Source organism: Mesoplodon bidens, assembly GCF_964165515.1.
Source record: "Mesoplodon bidens genome assembly, chromosome: 6".
Taxonomy (NCBI): Eukaryota; Metazoa; Chordata; class Mammalia; order Artiodactyla; family Ziphiidae; genus Mesoplodon; species Mesoplodon bidens.
The window spans coordinates 78,136,780-78,158,938 of record NC_138162.1 but is presented as its reverse complement, the minus strand read 5'-3'; the positions used below and the strand labels follow the sequence as shown (position 1 = coordinate 78,158,938).

The following is a 22,159-nucleotide window of genomic DNA, read 5'->3' as shown; positions in this document are numbered from 1 at the left end:
CGTCCGGAGCCTGTGCTCTGCAACGGGAGGGGCCGCGGCAGTGAGAGGCCCGCATACCGCAAAAAGAAAAAAAAAAAAAAAAAAAAAAAAAAAAAAAATGTAATTTCCAACTAAGTTGGTAACATCCAACTCATGCACTTGACCTCTAACAGGTGGGTGCACAGCTATGATGCTTCCCTTCACTTGAAATCAAGTTCCTTTGGTTTACTATTGGCTTCTGCTCCTTAACTTTTTCAGATTCTTTGACTACAAGCAATACTGGTTAATTCCTGTTGTTCCCAACCTCTGGACTAGACCCATGTTCCCTTGGATAGAACGCCAGAAAGTGAAATACTGAAAGGAGCTTCACTCAGCCTCCCTCTCGGCTGGGAGTCCTGGGATTCTGTGGGCATCCCTTCCCAGCCCCCACACAAGCGCGCTCCGTGCTTCTTCTCCTTCTCTACTCAAGGAGGTTGGGGAGCACCGAGAGCAACAGCAAAAGGATGACATGTGAGGCTGGAGGGGTGGGGAGAAATCGGGAGTGACTGTAATGGGTATGAAGTTTCTCTTCTGGGTGATGGAAAAGTTCTAAAATTGATGGTGCTGAGGGCTGTACATCTCTGAATACACTAAAAACTACTGAATTGTACAGTTTAAGTGGGCGAATTATAGTGTATATAAATTAAATTTCAGTAAAGCTATTCATGTGGCAGGGACCCTCTCTAAATGGACAAGCATCAACTGAAGTGCCCGGCCAGGGAGTATGGCAACTTCCATCTGCTTCCTGTGGCCCTCAGAGTCCCTACATGTCCTTGGGAAACCAAGAACTGCCTCCTGCGGTTTGGGTACTTTTGACTAGTACATGATTCACTCCTCTCCCTAGGCTTTCTCAAACACTATATTATGGCATAGAAAATTTCTTTTACAATATGTAACGTTTATCAAGATTTTAAAAAGCATAAAATAGCATCACTAATAAATAGCATTTGTTTAGCATTTCCAAAATCTCAGGACTGAATTATACAAATTTCACATTAATGAAATCCGAGAAAACTGATAAAAGTGCTATCCTTTGGTACTTTAAAAATCCCACAATTTCATACAAAGAGTGGCCCTGTGTGGGTCTTTAAGTCCACAATTCCATTTCCGTGGTATTTAAACCATGAACTGAGTGCTTCAGGAATTCCAAGAAAGCATGTAACTTAAACTTCAGGTTTTAAAAAATAATTTTTGCAACATGTGCATGCAAATGTATTCTAAAATAAAATTTTTTAAATGAGGGGGGAGGGTTGGGCAGCCTAATATTTTAATTTACATTGACAAGTTAATTTGCTTTGGGGCAAATCTCAGAATGAAGTTTCCCTGGTCATCTCCACTTAATTAAGAAGTATCTTGAGTTTGCAAGAAGAGCCATTCTATTTTAATTATTTTAGTTTTTATTTTTTAGGTAAAAGGCATTTATTATATTGTAAAAATAGTAATGGACATATGTAAAAAAACAAAAGACCAAATAATTTATAAAATAAATTATACCTTTCAAAAATGACCAAGACATAACAATAAGTATAACAGTACAAAAAAGGTAAATCAACAAGCACTAGCAATGTTAGCTTTTCCTGTAACCACTATTATTATCATACTAAGCCCTGATTTGTCCTATATCTGAAATACTAACAATTTACCAACACACTAACAGTTTACAAGTCTTCAGTTCTTCTACTCAATCACGTTTACTACACAGTAACTTCAAGAAGAGCCATTTTCATACCGTCATAATTAAATAATCACCTGCGGGAAACAAGATTTTCTTGTTACTGTGCAACAAGGAAAAAAGAAGGATATTGAGCCTGGTGAGGCCACCTGCAACATAAGCCTTGATTTTGAATTACTGTTCATCATAGTAGCTCTATTTTTCCCAATTATTAATTCATTAAAATGACATAAATTTAAAATAATTAAAAAAACCTTGGATTTTGGCCATGGTGCACACAATCAAATCACAGCCTGGCCAGGCTGAGTGAGACACGAGGCATAGAAAGCGCTCAGTGGGGCCATTCACACAGCTCTCAAGAGTTAAACTTAGAAGTCTGGAAGATTGCTGCGAAAGGCCATCTCACAGACAACTGGGGCCTTTTGATAAGTTACCTGGCACCCTGTTCCATCCATCCTGATGACCAAATAATTCCATACTGAAGGCTGGCAACCTATGCTGACAGTGGATCACCTCAAAGTTCTAGATGAAATTGGACACTCACAGTGTCACAGCCTCCAACTTTAGTTATCCCAAAACCTTCAACTTCCTGATTAGTTTAGTCGCAATCATATGGACCTCAGTTCAATGGGCAAATTATCTATTAAATGGAGGAACAGCACTATATGACCCCTTTCAGCATTAGGATAATACGTCTGTGCTGTAAAGTATATAGAATATTGGACTCACAGTCAGAGACACTACAGTGTTAGTCTGGGCTTAGCCATACACTAGTGTGTGACCTTGTGGAAATCACCTGGCCTTTTCTATGGCCTAATAAGACAGTACACATAAAAGTCTGTACCACTGTTAGCCATTGCTATAATAAAAATAGTAATGATGATAATAATTATAGTAGTAGTAGTAGTAAAAACAACAGAGGAAAGATTATATATGAACATACCAAAAGCACAAGCTCTTAAGATGCTACATTCACAAAAACTCAGTTTATGACACACCATTCCCTTCTTTGCATTTGGCTAGATTACCTACCTCTTAGTTAGAGCACTTCACCATAGTGCTAAGTAGTGCATCTCACTCTTTAACAAGGAAAGCCAGTAAGAGTAAAATAGTGTCTAATGTGGACACTCATCATACATTCACCCCCTCCCCTTCCCTTCCCACTGTCAGATAAGCTAAAAATGACACAGGTTGGTGATGACTGGCACTGAACTCAAAAGAGCTATCATTATCCTAAGGATATTAATTACATCCACACAGTCTCCTCATGTTGCTCCCACAAAACTGCATGACCAAAAACCGTGCCACCCTGTTAGACCCTTAATTATACCACATTCACAGAACTAGTCATTTTCATAGATAGTGCATATATTCAGTTACTAAAACAGGTCACATTCTTAAATCATTTTACTTTCATGAATAACAGTAGCAGTAGGCAGTAGGTCTTCATTTCAGGAACTTTAAAAAATATTCTATGGGACTTCCCTGGTGGCACAGTGGATAAGACTCTGCACTCCCAATGCAGGGGCCTGGTTTTGATCCCTCGTCAGAGAACTAGATCCCACATGCATGCCACAACTAAGGAGCCCATGGGCCATAACTAAGGAGCCCACCTGCTGCAACCAAAGAGCCCATGTGCCACAACTAAGGAGGCTTGAAGCTGCAACTAAGGAGCCCATGAGCCGCAACTAAGACCCAGTGCAACCAAATAAATAAATAATTTTTAAAATTCTATTATGGAAAACTGTAGACATACACAAAAGTGGAGAGAACAGTTTAACAAACTCCCACGTACACATCACCCAACAACTATCAACTCTTGGCCAGTCTGGCCTATAGTCCCACTTAAGATTATTATTTAAGCAAATCCCAGACATGATATTAGGTCATCCATAAATATTTTATTTAGCATATATGCCTAAAAAATAAGGACTCTTAAAAAAACCCATAATCACAATATCATTTTCACCTTAAAAACAGGAGTAATAAATCCTTAATATCATCTAATATCCAGAGTGTTCAAGTTTATATTTCAAGGACATTTTAAAATAATGAAACCACGTTCTGATCACCTTGTAAGTCAGCACATGCATAGATGGTAAGCAGAGAACAATGACACAATCCATAACAGATGTGGGTACTTGGTGCTACACCAGGCTTAATCACTAGCTTTGTAGTCTCACCCCCAAATGTGAGCCTCATCAAAATGACCAGGTATTGTGTATTATGGATCTTTATGATCATTTTCAAACAGTCAAAATTACAAAGCTAAATGTACAAACGCCATGAGTCTGGTATACTCACTTTATAGGATTAGCGACTTTTCAAGGAGTCATGAATAGAATTTCAGATTACTATTCTCCATTCTGATTATTTTCCTATTCCTTCCATTCCACAATTCTCTATTTCTCACTTTTGAGCAAAGAGACTACATTCTGCATTTCACTTACCTGTGAAAAGATGTGCACAAGTTTTTTTAAGCTTGTTGGCTTGGTCGAATAACTTCCGAGAACTTTTGTTGGATGATGGATTCAACCTCTGTCTCATGGTTTTGACACCTTGTCTAGAGTCTGGGTTGAAAAAAATCACAATCGGGAACCACTGAGTATAATTCAACAGGTCCACGGCTTTAGGAGTCACATCCAGGAGTGCATGCTTTTCCTGTTAAAAATGGGAAAAAGTTACATAAATGGGTATGTGAATGAATATGTAAAGCCACATAGCATCAAAGAGTTTGTATTCATAAGTAAAGGCTGCATCAGATAAAATGTACCAGTTTAAATCAAAAAGCAGAAAATGTTTCCCTCCACTTTAATATTACCAATCTATGAGAACTTCTGAGAAAATGAATTAACAGGTTATTTGGTATAATGCTTAGAACTCAGAGAGAACCAACGTATCAGTGCCACAGAACGTCAGCTGGTTTCCACACACTGAAACAGCTTATGTTTATATTCAGCTTTTATCATTAACAGTTAATAATTATTAAAAATATAGATTCTATTCTTGAAAAGACTGCAGCAATCCATGACCCACTTCCTTCTGACAGCATGGCCTTCGGGTGAATTTCCTCACCTGTTCAATAATCTGCCTCACGGTATTTAACCGCACCACCCCGGTGGATTTCTCAGATCCCGCGTCTCTTGGTTCCGTTTCTGCAAAAGCAAAAAAAAAAAAAGGGGGGGGGGTGGAGAGACTGAATAAAATTTTAGAAACCAGTGACAACCAAGTACACCAACCTAGCATCAGCAAGGATGGGACAGCTGACATTTGCTGTCTCCTAATGAGAGGCAATGGGAAAGACCCACACTACCCGTTTAGCCAAAATCTAACCAGGGGAAACAGGCCAGGCCAACAGGGAACATCCTATGAGACAAATGGCTTGGACTGTTCAAAATATCGCATTACAAACTAATTTAGAAAAAGGAGGAGACCAGAAAGACATAAAAATCAAATGTACTGCATGCTCCTTGGTTGCATTCTGAATTAAAAAAAAAAAAACAACAGTAGCAATAAGCTATGAAAGACATAATTGGGATAAATGAAGAAAATTTGAATGAAGGACTATATACTAAATAAAATTATTGTATCAGTGTTAAATTTCTTGGCTGTGATAATGGTATTGTGATTGTATAGGAGGAGAATTAGGAGATTCACAGAGGTAGGAAGTGTTATAATGCCTGCAACTTAAACTTTCAAACAGTGCAGCAGAAATTATAAAAATTTGTGTGTGTGCATGTGTGTGTCTATGGGAGAAAGAGTGTAGATGGCAAAACGTTACCTGTTGACAGTGACCCCAGGTGAAGGGTATGTGGGTGTTAATTATTTTTTCTGTATGTTAGATATCTTTCAAAATAAAAATTGGTGGAGAAAAAAATATCACTGACAGACTTACTAGCAGTTTGGAACAGGTCAGGCAACTCATTTGCCAACTTCTCCAGGGCTATATCTGCTATGGGGCCAAATAAGACCACAGGTCTCTTGAAACCAGCTGAAATGAGATAAGAAAAGCCATGAAATTAGGTATAAAATAAGCTAGAAGGATATATTGTACAACATGGGGAATATAGCCAATATCTTATAATAACTACAAATGAAGCATAACCTTTAAAAATTATGAATCACTATATTGTACACCTGTAACATATAATATTGTACAGCAACTATACTTCAATTAAAAAAAAAAGCCATGAAGACACCTACATGTCCTTAGCTGTTAAGAAGCAAAAGTATTTTATATATTGATAACACAACTAAATGAAAGAAATTGTGTGTTCTCCCACCTCCAGTTCAGACTAGCTCTTTTCTGAAAAATAAGAGCTCCCTCTTTTATTATAGTTCACTCCTCCCACTATTACTAAAGATAAGCTTTGCTCTACAGAATATATAAAAACTTCTGAATGGTAGTATTAAAAAAAATAACTGAGATTGTAGAACTACGAGTTTGCACAGCTCACTTTTTTGTAAGTCTTATTTCATGTTTAAACATGATTCCAATCTGTAAACTGGCTTGGCCTAAGTGATACAGATAAGTTGGAATGTGATCATTAAAGTTAAAAAACAAAGAAAAACAGGCTCTGAGCCCAGTCGGATTATTTCCTGGCCCACTTGGCTTCCACACCTTCTCGAAGCAAAACCCTCTCGTAAGCCGGGAACTTGGTGCTGACCGACACAGCAACCGTCAGGTCTTCCCGACTCTTCCGTAGGTTCTTCTTCACGCCCGATCTCTGGCCGCGCATCCTCCAGAAGTCTGCCCTGTCCCCAGTGCTGTCTCTCTGGGCAGACTGAACGCTGGCCATTTGTTCTGCTCTGAGAGAAGAAACCGGGGGGAAGTAAAGCTCTAAAGCTAGGAAATGCGCAAATGTGTGGGTCACTAATCAAATCCAGTCAAGGTCACTCATGGACTTAGATTAGAGGTGCAGCTTGACAATGAGCAAGTTTCACGGGGTGAGAAACACAGGGCCTTTCTCTTTTGGATGGAGGCAGAGAAAGGCTAGGTGCACATAAAATCCTGCAGAAATAGCTCAGTAATAAACATGATGACATGGCTTGTTCTGTTTAGGCTGATATACAGACACACCCTGTCTTACTGTACTTCGCTTTATTGTGCTTTGCAGATATTGCGTTTTTTTACAAATTAAAGATTTGTGGCAACTCTGCATCGAGCAAGTCCATCAGTACCATTTTCCCAACAGCATTTGCTCGCTTTGTGCCTCTGTGTCATAGTTTGGGAATTCTCTCAAAATTTCAAACCCTCCACCAGCGAAAACACTATGGCTAACTGAAGGTTCAGATGATGGTTAGCATTTTTTGGGCAATAAAGAATTTTTAATTAGGGTATGTACTTTTTTTTGAGACATAATGCTATTGCACACTTAACAGACTGCAGTAAAATATAAACATAACTTCTGTATGCACTGGTAAACCAAAAAATTTGTGTGACTTGCTTCACTGCGATATCTGTTTCATTGCAGCGGTCTGGAACCAAACCTGCAATATCCCCAAGGTCTCCTCATACACCAGAAATGGATGATGGGAGAGGTCATGATGACAAATGATGAAGTCATATGGGGCTTCCTTTGTGGGGGAGAGGTGTTGTTTACTTGTGGGAAGAAGGCTTAAAGGGGTTGCGTGGGAGTGTGCAGTCTCAGATACCTGCTTTTGTTGGGGATTAAGCCTTTCTCCAATTCATTTCCGATCCTCACCGCCAGCCAGTGGCCCAGTTTCCCATCGTACAGCGTATCTACCACACGGAAGACCTCCCCTCTGGTGAAGGCCAGGCTCTGTGGAGTTTCTTTCTCACACTCAAAGTGGCTTCTTATAAAAAACGAATCCCCTCTGCCACAAGCCAGTATGTCTCTATATACTGAAAGACAAAAGCATCATTGCATGCGGTACTCAGCTTGGCCAGAGGTCTTTTCTGGAAGAGTTATCAGCTCTCTGAACTCTGATCACCCTCTTTACTTTCTTTGCATTTAGCGAACTCAGCACACAGGTCCTCTTTACTTTCTTTGCATTTAGCGAACTCAGCACACAGGTCCCATGGGAACCATAGTTCAAACAGGAAGAAGGAAAAATAACTAAGTTCACCAGTTGCTGTGATGGTTAATTTTACGCATTGGCTTGACTGGGCCATGGGGTGCCCAGATATTTGGTCAAATATTATGCTAGGTGTGTCTATGAGGGTGTTTCTGGATGAGATTAACACTTAACTCGGGCAGACTGAGTAAAGCCAATTGCCCTCCCTGATCTGGGTGGGCTTCAGCCAGTCCATTGAAGGCTTGAACAGAACAAAAAGGTAAACCGTCCCCCGAGTAAGAGAAAAATGAACTCTTCTTCCTTTCAAAGTGGGACATCAGCTTTTCTCCTGCCTTCAGACTCAAACAGATACACTGGCTCTTCCTGGATCTTGAGCCAGTCCGCCTTTGGACAGCAACTACACCATTGGTTCTCCTGGTTCTCAGGTCTTTGGACTTGGACTGGAACTAAACCATTGGCTCTCTTTGGGTCTCCAGCTCACCAACTCACCCTGAAGATCTTGGAACTTGCCAGGCTCCATAATCATGTAAGCCAATTCCTCACAGTATCAATAAATAGCTCACTTTCTCCCTTTCTCTATCTGCCTGTCTCTGTCTCTGTATAGAAAGATATACATACACACACACACACACACACACACACAAACATCCTATTGGTTCCATTTCTCTGGAGAACCCTAATACAGTCGCCAATCAACTGTATTAGTTGAAGCAGACAAGAAGATTCTATTAACCCCCATTTTACAGATGAGAACAATAAAGCTTGGAAAGGTGAAGCAACTTGTCAGACTGATATGGGTTAATATGAGAGCTGACCAGCAGGTGTGGCCCTTTCCATCTGTCATGGAAAAACTCAATAATAACTTCAGGCAGTAATTAAGGATGGATCTCTGTCCAGAAAAGCAGTTTTACTCCAAAATCACACAACTAGTGAAATTCTTTCAGTAGGTGCACAGAAAACATGTGTATAGAAAGTTAAATGGTACCCGAATTCTTTCCACATACCTATGACCTAGAGATCAGGTGTCAGGATCCACTTCGATTTTTTAATATCCAGATTTTCCTATTGTGCTCCCAAGCTACCTCCCTCTCCTACCACCCACTAAACTCATAACCAAACTTGCTCACCATCAGCTCGGCTCTGGGCTAAAATGGTCACCATTTCGCCTTTGGGGACTTCTAACAGGTAGAGAACGGCATCCTCCCGAACGAGCCCTCTGAAATCCTGTGTGTTCACCTGATAGGAGGGGCATACAGAAAAAACAAAACAAGAAGAAATAAGAAGTTGTTTTCAAAAAGGTGCCACCTGGGGGCTTCCCTGTTGGCACAGTGGTTGAGAGTCCGCCTGCCGATGCAGGGGACACGGGTTCGTGCCCCTATCCCGGAAGATCCCACATGCCGCGCAGCGGCTGGGCCCACGAGCCATGGCCGCGGAGCCTGTGTGTCCGGAGCCTGTGCTCCGCAACGGGAGAGGCCACAGCAGTGAGAGGCCCGCGTACAGCAAAAAAAAAAAAAAAAGGTGCCACCTGCTTTTGATCTGTTTGTTTTCATCAGGGCCTGCCCAGAGCAAACCTCAGATGTAAAGAAGTCCTTAGTGCCCTACTCAGGGACTCTTAGCACCCGGTCTGGGCTATGGGCACCACCATACCCTCCTGCCTCCCCACACTGCCCACCCCTTAGGACTATGCCATTCCACGAAGGACTCATCACTGGACCAGGTTAGAATTTCTTGTAGTTGTGTCTGCTTCCCTCTCTTCTTTGAATCTCCTGTAGAGGTGGCCAGGAAGGTAATGTACAATTACAAATCCAATAACTGTAATGCAATAAGGAGTGGTGGGGTCTATGGTAAATGAGCGTGCTGGCCCAGCTTAAGGCATTAATACTTTTCAAATTGATTCAAATAAAAGCCTGCAAATAAGAATTCTGACCAAATCCACCTTTCTCTTACAGCTTCTAGCACCTGAAATTGAAGAACATTAGTCTTATGTGGCAGACCATTAGCCTAATCTATAGGCTTTTAGTTTAAGCTTCTGATACATAATGGGCAAGAAGCTCACATCTATTCCCCACTGAGTAGGGTACACTGTAAATAGCTCTCAGAAGACAAGTTAGAAAGCAGGTAAAATTGAAAAGTGGTACAAAGAAAAACACATTTTGACATCTTTGTCCTGTACCTTGAAAACCACTTTAAAACAGAATAATTACACATAAGTAAGATGTAAAAATGATTTTAAAGTACCTAATATTTTGATAATGTATTACAGAAGTGAAGATACGTAATTCCCCTGAAATATTTTCTTCAGTCACCGAGGACTTGTAGAATCCTTTAATCAAAAGAGTAATGCCTTACTACTGAAAAAAAATTGTTAATTGAGTCTAATTTAATTAAGGTTGGAATTTACCATTAAGTGAAAATAGGCATGAGATTAAAATTTACTTGGTGCTTTTAAAATAGAGTGATTTACTAAACCAATCATGTTAACTTTTCCATTGAAACAATATTTATAGCATTTAAGACAGCTCATTCCCATCTCTCTGTCCCTGAATTAGGGATATTCACACTTTGGTAATTAATCCTTTCTTGTGCACCATCTGCAGATCTACATCTGTGTCCATATGTGGCCACGTGTATTTTTTTTTTTTTTTTTTTTTTTTGCGGTACGCGGGCCTCTCACTGTTGTGGCCTCTCCCGTTGCGGAGCACAGGCTCCAGATGCGCAGGCTCAGCGGCCATGGCTCACGGGCCCAGCCGCTCCGCGGCATGTGGGATCCTCCCGGACCGGGGCACGAACCCGCGTCCCCTGTAGGCGGACTCTCAACCACTGCGCCACCAGGGAAGCCCCACGTGTATGTTTTTGTATGCACTGTACATGCTTGTATTTGTTTATTTAAATAAGATAGGGCCACAGGGCATGGGGGAAGACCTTGGAGGTCCCTCTGTCCTTCTCTATCAGAGACTGACCTTCTGTCAAGCCAAAAACTATAATGGTCAAAATTAAAGCAACACATGGTAGCTAAAATCCACATGGTTAATAACCAAACTTAGGAGCTTTTTTTTCTCTTTCCCTTCCTCTAATAGTTTCTGAAAGAGAAATGACAATCATACCAGGTAAAAAAATAAGCAAAGAGATAGGTAAAGCCAAGCACTAAAGCATGTGTACTTCTGTTATTTACAAGGCACATATTTCGCCACAGCACACTCACTTTTCCATGTGTCAAGCTGTCACCTTTACAAAAGGAAGAGCTGCACTTAAAAAACCCACAGCAGAGTAAAGTGCTTACTGTATGTACATTGTACCCTGATATATTCAATTTGACCGTGAAAAGGAGTGCTGAAACAAATTAAAGGAAAAAAGGCCAGGACAGCACTTTGGTTAGGTTGTACAGCCCTCCCCAATAAATATCCTCTTTCATTATCTATTTAGTAGTCTACACGGTCTAGCTGTGTCTGCTGTGAGCCTGAAGAGGATTCTGTGTCAGCTACGCTAAGGCTGTGTCGCAACTTCTCTGCCCCAGTAGGTGAGCTCAATCTTTTTCACCCCTTTGAAGAATTGAGGGCTCCTTTTGTAGTCAACAGAAAATTTCCACACACCTAAGAATGAGGACCATCTACTGCCTGACCTCCAGATGAGACTACTGCAAAAGAAGCTGGTTCCCACAGTTTCTTCCTTGTCGCCAAGGTGATAACAGGAAACAAGACACTTTCTCAAGTAGAAAACATTGTATTTCACGACTTTTACATGTGGAAGTGACTCTCATTTTAACGACTTAGAGAGGTCAAGTCCCTAAGTGAATTTACTTTTTTTTTTCATGAAAATTCTGAAAATCCTTTTCCCCACAGGGTACAAAAATATGTCATCCGTGAACCTTCGTGAGCAAAAGTTTCCAAATTCTTACTTGACTTCCTACGGTCCCACATCAGTTAGGAAACACGCTTTTTCTTCTTTGGCATCAGCCCACGAGTAAATTGGTATAAGCTGGCACTCAAATGGGGTTCTTATCGGTAGCACTTGGTAAGTGGTATTTCCTAGGACCATGTGGTACCCTGAGGTTCTCTCAGGTACACTTAGTCTTCTAGGATCCTGTCCAGAGCCAAAGAGGGTCTAGAATGTCACTGGAAAGCTTCAGCAAAGCTCAAGGTCAAGGTTTGCTCTTCATCGGCTCCAGAAATGAAATCTGAACTACCACCATGAGGCCAAGGGCCAAGAAGGAAAAGGACCACCTCTTTTTGTGCTCTGCCTGCTTCCTTTGGGAATTCTGCTTTTCTGCCCTCTCCTTTGAGGCTAGAGGCTCTTACCAGACCACCTAGTACGCATAAGAAATGCAAGTTTACAGAAGCAGAAATTCTGGTGTAGACAATTCCCCAGCATTCTGTGTTTTTATAGTCACAAGGTACTCAGTGTTCTTGAAGTTAATTCTGAAGTCAGTGGAAAATACATGATAAAATGTCAAAGATGAGTTGGTTATCATTTTTTTTAAACCAATAGATTATACAAACATATATATAGTAAATTGAAAAGTACCAATATTTGATTAACCAGGGATTCTCCTTCCTGGACAATTTTAGAGGTAAGTAACACACTGAGTGGCAGCAACTCGTTAGTTTCCAACAGGATAAAGAACAGACACTGACTTTCCTACTCTGTGCCAAGAACTCTGCTGGGCACCTTGCAAGGATCATCTGTTCTAATGTTCCCAGGGTGCCTGCGAGGCAGGTATGCTTATCCCCATTGAACAGATACAGAAACCCGAGTCTCAGAGCCAAAGCCAAGGCCACAGACTAATATGAAGCTGGGACAGGATTCAAATCAGATGATCTGATGCCAATACCCACCTTTGTTCAGTTACAGCACACGGCCTGAAGAGTGACAACCAAGCAGGGGAATCAACTAAAAACCAACCATTAGCAAGATCTTTTGAAAGTTCTTCCACCTAGGCCTTTAGTTGAAGTCTCAATTTTTTTGTTAATCAAACTAATAAAAATCTTTGTGAGGGTCCTGAACACTATAAAGTCCCACAGACGTAGGGATGAGTTTTGGGTTCCAGGACTGAGGAGACAGGATCCATTCGAAGGAAACAGAGACCTGATGCTTGGCAGCAACAAACCTGCAGTTGGTCTATTTTCACAAGCTGGACCACTTTCCTGTCCCTTATGTAAGACCCTCCAGAAACCCCCACTCTTTCCCAGTAACATTGAGAAACAGGGCTGGGATTTCCTACCTTCAGAATCTGGTCCCCTTCTTGAAGACCTTCTTGCTCCGCTGAGGTACCCTCTTGAATGCCGGCCACAAATATCCCGACATCATTGCCACCGGCCAACCGGAGGCCCACGCTGTCTCCCTTCTTGAACCTCACCATTTTGGTATTGGGGCTGCAATGGGTTCCATTTCAGGAAAGAAAGATGGGAGATTTTTTTTGGGGGGGGGGCGGGGTAAAGGGAAACCAACATTAGCAGTGAGCAATTTAATTTATTCTATCTATAGAGTGATTTACCCTTTTAAAATCTCTCTCTCGGGGCTTCCCTGGTAGTTCAGTGGTTAGGGGTCCGCCTGCCGATGCAGGGGACACGGGTTCGTGCCCCGGTCTGGGAAGATCCCACATGCCGCGGAGCGGCTGGGCCCGTGAGCCATGGCCGCTGAACCTGCGCGTCCGGAGCCTGTGCTCCGCAACGGGAGAGGCCACAACGGTGAGAGGCCCGCGTACCGGGAAAAAAAAAAAAAAAAAGCTCTCTCTCATTTTTCTCATGTAATCTATAATTTTATCTTCCTTGGGGCTGTGAGATGAATATCAGTAGGCCACTTTACCAGTGAAGAATAGAAATAGAGAATGTTTAAGTAAACTCATTCAAGATTAAAAGCAAATAATGGGCAGGATTAGAGCAAAAATCAAGGCCATCTGATTCCTACTTCAGGATTCTTTCAAAGGAAACCCTGCTGACCCCACAGGGATCCTGTCAAATGGAGACACAGCCTGGGTCCAGGGAAGCAGGATCCTAATCCAGAGGCCACTGCTTGGAAGCAGGGGTTCTCACTGTCAAGTACAGAGCACTGTATCGCTTCTCCCCTCCCTCCACACGCCAGGATCACCTGTCACTACAGCCCCTACAGAGGCACCATACTTAAGCAATACTTCATCCATCTGTGCGTTCTTGATCTGGCAAACTCAAGTATTCAAAATAACATCTGGAAAACTAGCCATGTAAGCAGACAAGCAGACGAAGTTAACATTCACTCACTTCCACATTTTACTCGTCCTACAAATGATTTCTCTTTCTCACAAACACTAGCAATAGGGGTTGGTTAAAGGGCAGCTGATTATATGCAAAATCACCATCTATAGTTTAAGAAAACCATTCTTCCAAATTTCCATTAAGGAGATAGAGCTGTGTGGAGGAAGAAAGGGGGAAAGCAAGAAAGACTGAAATACATACCCATATATTGCTAAATCTTCAGGACTCGGACGAAGAACAGTTCTTGGGGCTGGTTTTGGTGGAGGAGCTGTGGATTAAAAAACATCATTACCAACCTGGACTAAAAGGCTCTGTCTTGTCTCTACATATAAAGATCACAAAATCCACAAAAAATTCAAGTCGGTACCCTATGCTGCATATATGTTATCACGTCAAACAAAAATGTCTTAAGTTTAATTTTGAGGCATTAGTAGGTGTCAATGATTTCTCAAAAGAAGTGAGAAGAAAAGGAACCTTTAAAATGCAAGGCGCATAATCACATTTACAAGCAGGTAGCATTTTTTAAATAACTTAAAAGCCATGTAGTAATGCTGTTTTTTTTTCCATGGATAAATATTTATGCATTTAAAGCATGATAATTTTATGGGGTTGGGGGCAGGGGTAGGGAATGGAGTTGAGATCAGAAATGGGACGTAAAAGGACTCCAACTAATCAAACTTGACAAAGTGTGACTGTGACATAATTAGAAGTATGTATTTGGTCTCTGCCCCACCCTCAGAGATCCTAAAGTCCCTATAATCTCTGGAGTGAAAGGGGTGCCAGGAGTATCTTTTGCTCTAATGTTCCGTCTTTGAGCCCAGTTCCTGACACAGAGGTCCCACATCCCTTGGAATTTCCTGGGTGATGGGAGCATCCTTTGTTCTAAAGAGATGACTCCTGGATAGCCTCAGAATGGGGCTGGTCACCAGGAAGAGGAAGCCATGCACATGACAAAGCCTCCATAAACAAGGGGATTCAGAATGCTTCAGGGTGGGTGAAAATATTGAGGTGCTGGGAGGGTGATGTGCCTGGAGAGGGCAGGAAAGCTCTCCACCCTCTCCCCAGACATTGCCCTATGCATCTCTTCCATTTGGCTGTTCCTAAATTGTATCTTGTATTAAAAAAAAAAAAAAAAAAGTAATAGTAAATAAAGTGCTTTCCTGAGTTCTGTGAGTCATTCTAGCAAATTATCAAACTTGAGGAGAGGGTCATGGGAACCCCCAATTTAGAGCTGGTTGGTCGGAAGTGAAGGCGGCAACCCGGGACTCGTGACTGGCACCTGTAGTGGGGGCATCTTGTGAGACTGAGCCCTTAACCTGCGGGGTCTGCACGAACTTGGGTAGTCAGTGTCAGAACCGAATTGAACTGTAGGACACCCGGTCGGTGTCTGGAGAATTCGAGAACTGGTAGCTGGGCGGAGGACAAAACCCACAGAGTTGGTGTCAGAAGTGTTGTGAGCAGAAAACAGTTCAGGCTGGGATCAGGGATGGGAGACAAAAGGACCATGACTAATGAAATATAACAAAAGGTGACCAACCTGTTGGCACACAGAAAGAGCTGTTATTCTTTATATTTTTTTCAATATTAAATGAGATAGGAGTGCCTCTTCCATATATAAAATGATTTTAAAATAATTTCTCTCTCTCTTTCCAGCCACCTTCTAGAATTACCAAGCACTGACACCTGAACATGACTGTTTAAAATGAGCCTCACCTGGGGATTCCTCTTGGTATGTGGGTTCCTTGCTGGGCTCTGTGCTCACTGCAGCTGCAATATCCCCAGTGGACTTAAAGGGAGTGGGTGTGGCGACCATCCTGGACCATCTGCTATGCATGTCCTCTCTTGAACTTAAGCACACGTCATGTTAATGTCTCATCATGTGACAGATTTGCAAATACGTATGTGCGTACACTCACAGGGATGTGTGCAAGGGAAAATACTCATCATCTTACTTTGGTCTTTCCTTCAGCTTTTCATTCGAGGAATGATAATCATAATCGGAATACTGCTGTCGTCTGTCCTCCGGAGAAAATGATCGGTTTGACTCTATTTCTGAGATGTCTGATTTCAAAAATAAGAAAAGATTTCTTAATAAAATATTTGAGACCTGTGCCAGAAATTATTCTATTCTCTGGGCAAGGAAACGGGAAATGGAAGAGAGGGTGGGCAGTAAATGTGCTATTAGTCTGATGGTCTTTCGTTGAAAAAAAAAAAAAGAATCTGATTGTTTGAAAGGAAAGGCATTAATTAACAAAGAGGGCTCTAAGTCCAGAATTTTATGTTCCTCTTTCATCATACCTTCCATCAAATCTGACACGGAAGAGACAAAATCTAATGATGGGAATATATATATGTGTGTGTGTATGTGTGAATCTATATTAGTGTATATACACACGTACACACACACACACACACTCATTTTGAGTGTGCACATAGACCAGTGCTTCTCAAACCTTAATGTGCATACATATCACCTGGGATCTTGTTAGAATGCAACTCTTTTGGGCCGGGCCCGAGATTCTGCAATTCCATCAAGCTCCTGGATGACACGATGCTGCTAGTGGGCTGAGTAGCACACTTGGAGTGACAAGGAAATAACCTGTAAGCTCCTAGCACCCTGGCATTATTTCTTGTGCTCTACTTGTTTTCCTGTATTCAGAGCAGTAACCACCTGATTAGACATTTTATATAATAGAAATTAAACCAAGGTTTAAGGTTTTATAAAGTAATTCTTTTAAAAATCAACAAGTCCATTTCTAAACTTGAGAACTTAATATTTTCTAAACGTTTCTGCACAAAGCCAATACTAGATGGTTAAGTAGGAAATAGCATGCCTACTTATTTTTATTGGTAATTTTTACATGGTTAAAATGTTATCGTAGGTACTGTATGTCAACTATACTTCAATTAAAAAAATAAAAATAAATAATAAAGACATGCCCAAGAGCCCCCCGCCCCGCCAAAAAGTAAAGGGCTAAGAAGACACAAGACCATTTTGAAGGACAAGAAGTTGGATTTGGCTGTGGAAATAAATGAAGAGAGACCAAATAAACAAATGTTATCTTATGTAAAATTCATATTCAAATTAAAAAAAAAGAAACGACTAGCTTCTTAAGAGAAGAGGTGACACAGATTGCTCACCAATGAATATCACAATATTCAGCCATTCTGATTGAGTCTATTATAGTGTCTACCAGTTTTAACTATCCTCTACATTGTCTTCTCTTAGTTGGAAATATTAATAGTCACTTCAAAAAAAATCACATGATAAAGCACAAGAATGAGCAATTTACAAATGTATGTGGTTAGTTCTGTGAACCACTCCTACATACATTTTTTTAATAACAAGTTTTGTTTTCAATGGCCTAAATCAGAGTCCACTGGGATTCACGAGTACACCAGAATTTCATACTGGAATCCTAATGTCAACAGACCCTTTAATAAGAAAATAACAACCAAACCTGGAATTAAAGTTTAAAAGAGAGGCTTCTGTTAGAAATTTAACTGCCAGGTGAATGGCTATGCTAAATAGAGATGACAATGCAGAAGCAACAGTCTCACTCTCCTCCAGTTCAGCTCACAGCCTCCCCTTTCTTTACCTTCTATTTCTGAGTCGCTGTCATTTAATGAGGGGATGTTGATGAGCGTCTGCTTGCTGTCCCTCAACACCACGAGCTGGAGTTTTCCTCTTGACTTTTCTATCAGTTTTCGAGCATCCGTTAAAGACATGTTCTCAGTTACGGCTCCATTTATCTGTGTTTATGAAGAACAGTAATGTTCCATGCAATACAACTACCCACAGCAAAATAGAAAATTCTTATTTTCCTCTTCTAAAGAGTTAAGGGCTTTGCTCAGTTACTCAAACAGACGTGGGCTTTAGGATGACTGACTGAATAAAAGTGAATTATCCTTTAAATTAAATATAACCCTGCATGCCTGGAACCCAAACACAGGCCTGAGAAAGCTGTAGTGTACTTAAGTTACTCTGCTAATTTATTTAACTTCCAAGCTCAAGACGATGGTTTGGTTTACTACTGGAACATATTTCCTGACTAGAGAGGTTTACAAAAACTATTAAATATTCAGCATTCATATACCACCAACTTGCCTTCTCATCTTTCCTTCGTTTAGAGAACAGGAGCTTAACCTTTTAATAAACAGGGAAGAAGAAAGACTTTGTTGAGATTTTTTAAATTTTTATTTTTAATTTATTTTTATTTAATTTATTTTATTTTTGGCTGTGTTGGGTCTTCGTTGTGGTGCGCGGGCTTCTCATTGAAGTGGCTTCTCTTGCTGCGGAGCATGGGCTCTAGGCACGCGGGCTTCAGTAGTTGTGGCTCGCGGGCTCTAGAGCGCAGACTCAGTAGTTGTGGCGCACAGGCTTAGCTGCTCTGCGGCATGTGGGATCGTCCCAGACGAGGGCTCGAACCCGTGTCCCCTGCATTGGCAGGTGGATTCTTTACCACTGCACCAGGGAACCCCCAAGATTTTTTTTTTTAACTGACACTACACTATTACAAATCTCCAAATCTGGTTTTCCTGATAAAAATGATCTCTCTGCTGCTCTTCCTAGCTTTGTCTTATTATTGACTCCTATCTCAACAAAGTTTCACTGACTTGGCACTTGAACGCAGAAATACAGACTAGGAAGCTGAGCATGAACCCAGCTGTTCTCCTCCCTTTTCCACCCACCTTGAGAATTATGTCTCCTTCATGCAGGTTGCCATCTTTAGATGCTAGACCTGTTCCGGTCATTTCCTTTATGAAGATCTGACTCCCGAGCCGGAGACCATACTCTAGAAGACAAACACACAAACAAACACATATTTCATCAACGTGTTCAGAAAACTAAGGCTGGCTTTTAGGATGATTTAAAAATATGTATGAAAAATTAATTTTGCATGTGAGACAGTCTGTAAGCCCACTGGCCTTCACTTGTCAAAACAGCCGATGTCATTAAAAAAAAAAGAAAAAGAGGCAGAGGGACTGTTCTAGATTAAAAGAGACATAAAAACCAAATGCACTGCATGAAACTTCACTAGATCCTCAATCCAATATGGGGTAGGGGTGGGGGGTAGGGGTGGATTACATTGTTTTGGAGTAACTTCAAAATGAACTGCACTATAATATATTAAAAGGCATATTAATGCTAACTTTCTTAAGAGTGATAATGGCATTATGGTTATGAAGGGCAATGTTTTTATCCTTGGGAGGTACCTGCTGAAATATTTAGGGGTAAAGGGTCATGTTGCCTGCAACTTACCTTCAGGTGGTTCCAAAACACCATTTAGAGACAGAGAGATGCGGTAGGGAAGGAAGACGGGGGAGGGAGAAAGGGAAAAAAAGGAGAAATAAAACGAATGTGGCAAAATGTTAACAATTGGTAAAACTAGGTGAAGGCTATTTGAGTTATTTGCCACAAAATTAACACTTTTCAAAACAAAATGTTGGGGAGAAAAAAAAAAAACAATTCAGTACATCTTAACAGGCATGTTCTACTGACAATACAGTTGCCTACAGGAGGATAGCACAAATAGCAAACCCTCTATCTGTAACAATTCAGATTGTGTGGGATTTGGCACTGAAAAAATGTCACTGTGTGAAGAAAAGGGGTAAATAAGCCAGCAAAGCAACAAATAAAGTATTCAACTAAAACTGGCATAGCTCTGGGGATTTATGGACTTTGCATTGCTCTCAAGAAAAACCACTGTATTTACTAAGTATGTATATTTTAAAATATTTTAAATACTATTCAGACTATTCTGATTTTACTTATTAAACTTGTAAAAATACACACTTTAAGGATGAATTTTGGTTATTTTAGGAAGCTACCTAAACCTAGCAGGTTTTAAAAGAGGCACATTCAAATTTTATTATTATTGTTATGGACTCAGTGAAGTCAGGAACAGAAAAATAAGTATCGTATATTAACGCATATTTGTGGAATCTAGAAAAATGGTATGGATGAACCTATTTGCAGGGCAGGAATAGAAAGGCAGATGTAGAGAACGGATGTGTGGACATGGTGGGGAAGGGGAGGGTGGGATGAACTGGGAGATCAGGTTTGACATAAATACACTACAACGTGTAAAACAGATAGCTAGTAGGAACCTGCTGTATAGCACAGGGAGCTCAGCTTGGTGCTCTGTGATGGCCTAGTTGGGTGGGATGGGGGTGGGGAGGGAGGTCCTAGAGGGAGGGGATGTGTGTATGCATATGGCTGATTCACCGCACTGTGTGGCAGAAACTAACACAACATTGTAAAGCAATTATACTCCAATAAAAATCTTATCAATTCAAAATAAAGTAACTTTCTGTCACTTAGAAGTAGATTTAAAGATAAGTTTTAAGTGACTTATAGTAAGTTAGAGTCAGATCTTACCACAAGGATTAAAGCTATTAAGGTCCACCCCCGCCCTTTAGGGAGCTGATACTCAAGAAAGAATAAAGGTAAGACAGACAGCATTTTCTTCAGGGATGGCAATTCCTTACAGGTTAAACAGCCTCACAGCCCAGGACAGAAGGCTGAGACAAACTTGAGCAGTGACTTCTTTCTCACGTGTCAACAATTCCTCCATCCTCTTAAAAACTGCACTCTTATTGTAAAATTACAAATAGGATGCTATTGGTATGTTTGTGGGCACCTCTCAAATGAGGAAAAAAAGTCAGTTGGCCAGCTTCTAAGACTTTTACCAGCAAGGCTATCTGATGCCCATGAAACATGTAAAAGCTGGCCATGTGAATGGATCCTATTTTTCTTAATCAAATGTAGGGTTTGCCTACAGCCAGATATTTTTAAAGATTAATTCTTATGCAACTCTGGCCAGTGATAGCTAAACTACTGTGTCATCTTAGCAAAATGTGGCTTAAAAAATCTTTTACAAAGTAGAACTTTGGAAAAAACAAACAAGCAAACACTGAATTCTAAGTTTAAAAAGCAAAATGGCCCAGAAGCAGTAAAATGTCGTATCAGCAAAGGGGCATGAGCCCTCTTTGTTCCTTAAGAGTATTACTAAGACCAGGCATGATGTGGGCAGTTTCTTAGGACAAACATCTTTTTAATTGTGGGTCACAACTCATGAGTGAGTCTTGAAATCAATTCAGTGAGTTGTGACCAGTATTTTTAAATTTAATGTAATAGAACCTCTCAAAAATCATCACACAGAGTTAAGTACCGTTCCATGAAACACTTGGCCAAGTTTTTCACATATTGGTGCCTCCACAATTATTTGTAAGATGTGGTTCTTTCTGTGGCAGGAGGAGGAGGGGGAAGAGAAGGAGAAAGAGGAAGAAGGGGAAGAGGAGAAAGAGGAGGAAAATACTGCAACGGGGAACTCAAGAAGCTGGGTGCAAGTCCTACAGGACATGCATCAGACCTCTGTGAAGGAGGCCTTGTGTCAAGTTATCTTTCTCAAAACTTCTCTACAGTCCACAATCTGGAAGCAGAATGGTTTTTACTCTGCAATTCTTGGGGGCTGATGAATTAATATGTCATTTTCCATGGTTATAAAGATTTTCTGGGATTCTTAAATCTCCCAAGATGCACATCCCTCAGAGATAGTACCATCTCCACTTTCACCTTTATTTTCTGGACCTGGGCTCCAGGTATCCCATTATTCGCATCCTTGCAGTTACCTCAATATCCTTTCAATAGGTACCCAACTGTATAACTCAACTCTTTATGCTCCTCTAGAAGAACTAAAGAAAACAAACCCTCTCATCTGATAGGCTCTTTAAAATGCAAATTCCCAACCTAAAAAGCAAGAGGTCTTTCACTCTGCACTCTTGGGTACTCTTCATCTTTTTTCCTCTTTGAAGGAGGACAATTAGAGAACAAGCAGAGATAAAAGATGTTACCAGGAATTCAAAAAGTTGGAAGCCAAGAATCAATGCAAGGAATAGCTCAACGTGGGGCTCTAAATTCCAGTTCATTCACCTACTTGCTTCCTATCATCTATTTCCAAGAGATGAAGTTTGAGCTCCAACTCCACCACTTACTTACCAGCGTCAAGATGTGGGCAAGTCACCTCCCATCTCTGAGTTTCAGAAGCCTCACCTAAACTGCAAGTGCTGCTCGCTTGTCCAGCTGCCACAAAGGGGTTTAGTGAATCTGGATGTGCTTAAGCGTATGCAAGTGCTCCAGGCATGCAACACGGGACGGGACGGGCAGCCTGGGCCAGAGCCTGCCTCATCTGTGGACACA

General features: G+C 41.0%; 1 protein-coding gene across 5 annotated transcripts in view; it reads right to left on the bottom strand.

Annotated features, from left to right (window-relative positions):
* TJP2 (tight junction protein 2) overlaps positions 1-22,159 on the bottom strand; it is a 134,346-nt gene that overhangs the window by 10,858 nt on the left and 101,329 nt on the right. For all 5 annotated transcript variants that reach the window (XM_081238176.1, XM_081238175.1, XM_081238177.1 and 2 more), the window contains 12 exons: positions 18,649-18,752; positions 17,556-17,709; positions 15,909-16,017; positions 15,670-15,803; positions 14,158-14,224; positions 12,948-13,098; positions 8,857-8,965; positions 7,346-7,556; positions 6,312-6,499; positions 5,586-5,681; positions 4,766-4,845; positions 4,141-4,351 (listed from right to left, as the gene is read on the bottom strand). In XM_081238176.1, the coding sequence (XP_081094302.1) occupies positions 4,141-4,351; positions 4,766-4,845; positions 5,586-5,681; positions 6,312-6,499; positions 7,346-7,556; positions 8,857-8,965; positions 12,948-13,098; positions 14,158-14,224; positions 15,670-15,803; positions 15,909-16,017; positions 17,556-17,709; positions 18,649-18,752 (1,614 nt within the window). The remainder of the gene's footprint in view (positions 1-4,140; positions 4,352-4,765; positions 4,846-5,585; positions 5,682-6,311; positions 6,500-7,345; positions 7,557-8,856; positions 8,966-12,947; positions 13,099-14,157; positions 14,225-15,669; positions 15,804-15,908; positions 16,018-17,555; positions 17,710-18,648; positions 18,753-22,159) is intronic.